Genomic DNA, 6,477 nt, shown 5'->3' with positions numbered 1-6,477 from the left:
CTTCATGGGTGCAGCTCTGACAGAGTAAGCAAGAAATCACTCTGACCTGTCACTCAAAGACTCTCAGCTTGAAGGTGAGTAGGTCACAATAAAACAAGTTGGTTATCACTCATACCTGCTAAATCGCTCATCATCTCCCAATCTGAAGCATCTACCGGGTTTTTAGACTTTTTTGTTTACAGCCAAATATGCACAGGCTGTCATCCCTATAATAACAATGACATACATACCCTGCTCAAGGACATACAGAACTGCACAAGCTGAATTATCTGTGATATTCTGTACATGTGAGTGCACCAAATTTGCAAAAAAAAAACAAGATGTTCAAGTTGCACACGCTCCCTAAACAGACAATGTTTAGCAGCAAAGCTAGCAGCAGAGTGTCTCAAGTCCCTTCAGACAGGCAATACATACACCAGCACTTTGCACTTGAATTATCACAGTTTATTTTTAAAGATGTTTTGTTGTATGTGCTGTCATGTGTGTCCTTTTTGTGTCCTAGAATGCTTTATTCATGTATTGTTTCTGTTGATTTTTTTTCTGTTGAGGCAACAGATTGTGGCACTATGTCCAAGACAAATTTCCCCTTGAGGACAACAAAGTGTATACTATTCTAGACCGGGAGGTGCAGTAATAAAAAAAAAAAATCCAGTCACCTGTACAAGACTCTCCTGTAACTTACAGGCCTATACATAAGCTTTTCTGGGTTTCAAAGGAAAAACCACCAGCACCTCTACTCTGTCAAATAATAGTTATTATTGAGGAATTTCTGAATTCCAGTTGTACAGCATGCTATGTACATTTCTCCACTGACATTAGCTTCAGTAGGCCTAGAATACATCCCAGTACACCCACAAATCTTTGAAAGTTAAAGAACAACTCCAACATTTCTGTTCTGGATCAGTGTTCACTACCACTGGATCAAACACACTGTTTGATGATGTTCACTTCACTATGGCGTTGTCTCGATTTAATGTCAGTGTCCTACTCTTTATTTGAACTAACAAAGGTTTAGGCTACCCAATATGATGCAGAAGTTTGACACAAAAAAAGTCTCACCTTTGCGTGGGCTTTCTTCAGTGGGAGTTTCATTCATGTTGTTAGACACGATCTTGCACTTGGGATAGGTCAATTCTGGGACCACAGTAAGATTTTGTCTGACAGTTAGCATTATTCAGTCATTCTGTGCTTGCCATTTTTTTAATCACTGCTTTTAATGCAATATTTTTTGATGATGACACCTGCTGTGTCTAAGAGTATACTGCATGTCATGGCCACTTGACAATTTGCTTCCAGTCCATTTTTTGTGGTTAAAAAGCCAGGAGAGCGCTTGTAGTGTTTGGTTCCTCCAACTTCCCAGCAGTAAACTCCAGCCCAACTAACAGCAGCCATGCATGCTAGATGCACAGGTAAAACTTGCTAGCCTAGCATAGGGCTACAAACAACCCATAATGCAACTCTCTCTTAAAGCCACAATAAAAAGCCAATCCGGCTCTCGCTCCATTCAAAGAGAATGGTGTTCCACACACATAGAAGCCTTGGTTTTGGAATATAAAAAAAGACCTTCACATTTGCAAAGATTACTTTTCAATCAAAAGTGTTGGGCCAGTATAGTATAATATTTATGACCAGTGAACCGAAAATGCACCGAAATGACTTTTAGTAAAATTCTTTATTTTCTTCTTGTATTGTTTTCTCTTCTGCCATTTAAATATGTTAAAATATGGATACTCTGTCTGGAAATGCAGCTGAAAAGTCAGATTGATGTGAAAACCTGCTGATACTGGGCATATCTAGTACTTGTGGGACACATCATCAAAGACTTGACAGTCAGCATCAGGACAGCAACATTTTGATCTGGCAAAGTGACACGATTCTCAACACATGAGTGTTTGCTTGATATGTGTCTTCCTTTTTTAATTTTATTAATTTTAGCAATGCATGCAAATTACTTGTTTAAAGTCTTTTTTAGCTTGATTTTCATGCTGTGCTGATGAGAAGACCAAGACGTATTTTTAAATAATTTTTTTGTCTTTTGCTTGGGAATTTGTTTCTCATAAGTATAGAAATACATGAACACACATACGCACACAAACACAGATACAGACACACAAATCACACACATGAAGAAGCGGTCTGCAGCATGGCGGACTGTGCTAAAACACACAGGCTGGCCCGAGCCCGCAGTCTCCACATTGACTGTGCTAAAAGACACACACACACACACACACACACACACACACACACACACACACACACACCCATGCATGTACCATGGTGTTAAGAACAGGGAACGGGACATGTTGAGGAAAATGAGGAAGAAGGACTGCAGGACTAATTTAGCAAAAAGACAAGTAAAAGACAGAGAAAGACATGCATAGAAAGAGGAAAACCATGAAGGGTTGATGTGCAGTGAGAGGTTTACAGAGCAAGTGTAAGGGTGGGTGGAGAAAAGAGAGAGTCAGAGAGAGGAGAGGGAGGAGAGGGAGGAGTGTACATGGTGTACGGCGGGTCTCCTCGCCAGTCGTGAACTGAACTGCAGCCTCACCATGACGGAGCTCCCGTTCCCATGACAACCCAGCCTGTCAGACTGGAAAGGAGAGAGGTAGAGGGATGCAGGCAATGAGAGGAGAGGATGGAGGCAAAGATAGATAGAAAATAGGAAGGTAAAGAAGATCTACTCACGGCGCTGTGGCTGTGCCGTTCCTCTGCAAAGGTGTGTCTGACATGGCTGCAGCACCCACTGCTCGCCTTCCCCTCTCCTCTTCCTTGTCCACCTCTCCTTTCCCTGTCCTTTTTGACAGAGTTATGTCCACCTCTTCTCTCTCTTCCTCCTCTCCTCCTCCTCCCTCCCCTCCTCCTGATCTTCACCTCCTCCTGCCTTTTCGGTGGCTTAGTCACGCCAGAATGTCTCAGAGTAGCTGCTTGTGCTGCTCCTGCATCGCCGGGCTCTGCCAGCAGGAGGGGATGGGTGTAAGCATGTGTGTGTGTGTGTGTGTGTGTGTGTGTGTGTGTGTGTGTGTATGTGTGAGAGAGAGAGAGAGAGAGAATGAAAAAGTGGTCACTTGTGTATTTGCAGGTATTATTGAGCAGGTAATGATGTCAATGAGAGAGAGGATTTGTAGGTGAAGAAAATGAGATTAGAAGATGCTAGGAGCGAGTGTGATGGAGATGAGAGGGACGAAGGGTGAGATAGCCTGAGAGGAGACAGAGCGGGATAGAGAGCAGAGGTTTGCAAAGAGGCAGCAGGCGGATAGAGAGAAAGAGAGCCTGAGGGGAGTTGCAGTGTAATAAAAGGAGTGGCCAACATGCCTCATCTTTGCTGCTTCCCTGAGAACCTTTCCCCTTTGAGACTGAGGAGGGATTCATTTAAAGACGCAGACTGGATCCTCAAAAAAAAACTCCATTGTTGAAAAGAAAAAAGTGGCTTCCATATGTAGGCTCCAGTGTCCTGCAACTTTAAACGGGATTTCAGAAAATGTATGGATGCATGGATGGACAAGACTGAACAAAGCTGAGCGGGATTTTCCAGCTATTAAAGAAGCATTTCAGTCAGCGCACTGATGTGAGATTTTTCCAAACCATTGGAGACAACTGTAACCAAAGAATTCTGTACAATGGGCCACTTCATATTCCTGGTTCGACCATGACAACTGTTTGTCAAGATTGTTGAGGGTATGCACTAGAGATGTTCCCATAACGATACCAGTATAGGTATCGCCTAAAACGCTGGTATCATATCACGAAGTACTGGAGTTTATGCACTGATCTGATACCACGTTACAAAGTCTCTAAACTGACTGTTAAACTGGATGAAAAAAAAGAAAGTTCTGTGGCATTTATTGTTGAAGAGTTTAACCTGAGCCAGACTGACAACCCAGACAGAAATCATACCCCACCCATACAGGAATAATACCATACAGTTGTATGGTATGAAAATTTCACGTCAACATTTTTTTTTGTTGCATTAATATACATTTCGCCAGCCTGCCTGTGGTCCTCCAATGGGTAGAAATGGCAATCCTGGGTATCCTGCTCTGCCTTTGAGAAAATGAAACCTCAGATGGGCCGATCTGGAATCTTACCTCCCCTGTCTCTGCTTTGCCTGCCCAGAGAGTTTGGACCACCCATGAGAAAAAGTGAGACATCATGGCTTGCAAACAAGAATCAGAAATACTTAATTCCCTAATTTCCCTGAAGGGAAAATCTGTGTTGCAGTTGCACAAATAGTATAAATAATCAAGTAGAAATAGAAATAAAGAAATATAAGGAGTGTGGATATGTACGGTATTTACATAGTTAAACCCTTGTGGCAGCTACAGACTCAGAAATGGCACACACTAAGGAAAGCTTGTTTGTGGTACTGGCTCCAGTGTCTGTAATTCTGCACTAAGGCTGAATATCGGGAAATAGACTTCAGATACAGTATTAGGGGACCACTAACGTCTGTATAAAAGCATTCAAAGAGCACCATGTCATGGGACCTTTAAAACATAATAAATGACATGACACACTGGTTAGCGGATTGGTACTCGGAATAGGTAAGATCAGATATCAGAACCGGTATCGGGAAGCAAACAAATGGTATCCGACCATCTCTAGTAAGCACATGTCTGCGAGAATTGGGGCACATCACCATGGACAGACTCAGACTCAAATCCTCCACATCGTCCAGATCCAGACAAGTTGGAGCTGTCATGTTAATGTCAAACATGCCTGATTTTTACAGCTGGATTCAGGAAAAACTAGTTATGTGATCTCTGAAGATGTCAATTCTGAGCAGTCCATTGAATGATGACATGTGCTGAATGTCAATGATAATCTACTTTTTAAAGACCAGTGTGAACCATCCACCATCTTGAAATTCCGTGACCATAACCAATATATTCCTGGCTGCAGTTTGTGAATGCTTGTCATCAGATGTGCTGGTAAACAATTTTACTAAGTTGTGTAGGATTTAAGCAGACTACTGTTTGCACATCCATAATAGAACTACAGAGGACAATCAGTTACACCACAATTTGTTTTACTGTAATGTGTCAAGGTCTGGAAAACCATGAAAGTCCTAGGGAAAAAGACAAAGAGGAACTAAATCTAAGAGCATTACAGAAAATACAGACACAGTAGAAGTGGCTGATGGTTTTTGGAATGCCACCTGATTTCATAAACAGATTAGTTGTTTTTCCGATGCTAGACGAGACAAGAATCCCGTTGCTACTGTAAGTGGGGTAGAGTGAGAACAGTTTAGTCTGTGGGGACTTAGTCTCAGTTATTTATCCAAACAAGAAGCTCAGCAGACTTTTTAGTAGGTCTATAACCTGCTGGCTGAGTACTTAGCAGCAGTGACTGGAGGGGAGAAGGAGAGCAAGATCTCATCTTCCATTTATCTCTCTACCCTTTCTGTTTCCTCTTATTCCTCCCCCTTTTTTATATTTCTATTAATTCTTCATTCTATCATTCTGGCATTTCATTGTATCTTCATTTTATGTTTCTTTATCTCTGCAATGACTCTTTCGTTCACTCTTTGTTTACTTCTCTTTTCTTCCTCCTCCTCTGTCTTTTCTCCCTTATTTCTTTTCCTTTTTCCTCTTCCTTCTTTCTCTCCCTTTCTTTTCCTTCCTTCTCAATGTATCCCCTCCTATCTCCCTTTTTTACCCTTCAGAAAGCTCATTCTATTCATTTGAGCATGTTTCTCTTTACAGACCATTGTGGATCACCACAGATGTGAACAGTCTGGGATTGAATCAGTGTGCCAGTGTGCCACCTGGTCCAATAGAGGTCCAACACTAGGTGTCCTTTAACATATTTAGACATTCATAACACCAATCAGATATTCTTTTTGCTTTGAAGCAACGATTCAAAGCAATTTGATTGAGAATGTGCAGAAAATGGATGGAAAAAAGATGAAATGTAATGTAACAGCTTAATATTGGGATTCAGACCAGTCAAACACCTCTTGAGTTTATTGTTTTGTACCAGCAGGAGAGCCGACAACATGTCAGTTCCAGACTCAAAGGAGACTAAGTGCCAAGACATTTCAAATTCCTGGCTGTCAATCATTTGGATGTCTACACCTTTAGAGACTGTTTCATCCTTACTTATCTGCCTTCTGTCTTCTTCCCTTCCCGACAGTTGGTGTTGAGCCCATGCTTATCATATTGTGTGGTATGCCAGTTATGCCAAGACTGCTGTTCAGGTTTAGGTAGCAACCTTAAATGGGCATCACACATGCATCTTTTCCCTCCACACTCTCTCTCACACGCTAACACACACCCTGCAGACACACACACACACACACACACACACCACCCCTTCCCCCCTATTCTCCAAGAATGCCTTCTGCGTGTTATCGGAGTTGTCAGTGTGTCTTTCATCCCTTCCATCAGTCTTTGCTGATAGGAAGCAACCTGCTGCATGAAGTAGTATGATTCAAGTGCAGATTCTAATAACTAATTATGTGCAGCTTAATTAGTGCAT

At 41.9% G+C, this 6,477-nt stretch overlaps 1 protein-coding gene across 2 annotated transcripts in view; it reads right to left on the bottom strand.

Annotated features, from left to right (window-relative positions):
• LOC117959560 (A-kinase anchor protein 2) overlaps window positions 1-3,106 on the bottom strand; it is an 84,890-nt gene extending 81,784 nt beyond the window's left edge. The window contains exon 1 of one of the 2 annotated variants that reach the window (XM_034896773.1): window positions 2,686-3,106. In XM_034896773.1, coding sequence (XP_034752664.1) covers window positions 2,686-2,729 — 44 coding nt within the window. In that variant the 5' untranslated portion in view covers window positions 2,730-3,106. The remainder of the gene's footprint in view (window positions 1-2,685) is intronic. The other variant, XM_034896774.1, reaches the window with a different exon arrangement.
• Between the last annotated feature and the right edge of the window lie 3,371 nt (window positions 3,107-6,477).

The sequence above is a fragment of the Etheostoma cragini genome, chromosome 16, assembly GCF_013103735.1.
Source record: "Etheostoma cragini isolate CJK2018 chromosome 16, CSU_Ecrag_1.0, whole genome shotgun sequence".
Classification (NCBI taxonomy): domain Eukaryota; kingdom Metazoa; phylum Chordata; class Actinopteri; order Perciformes; family Percidae; genus Etheostoma; species Etheostoma cragini.
The sequence above is the reverse complement of the archived record's forward strand: the minus strand, read 5'-3'. Positions and strand labels throughout refer to the sequence as shown.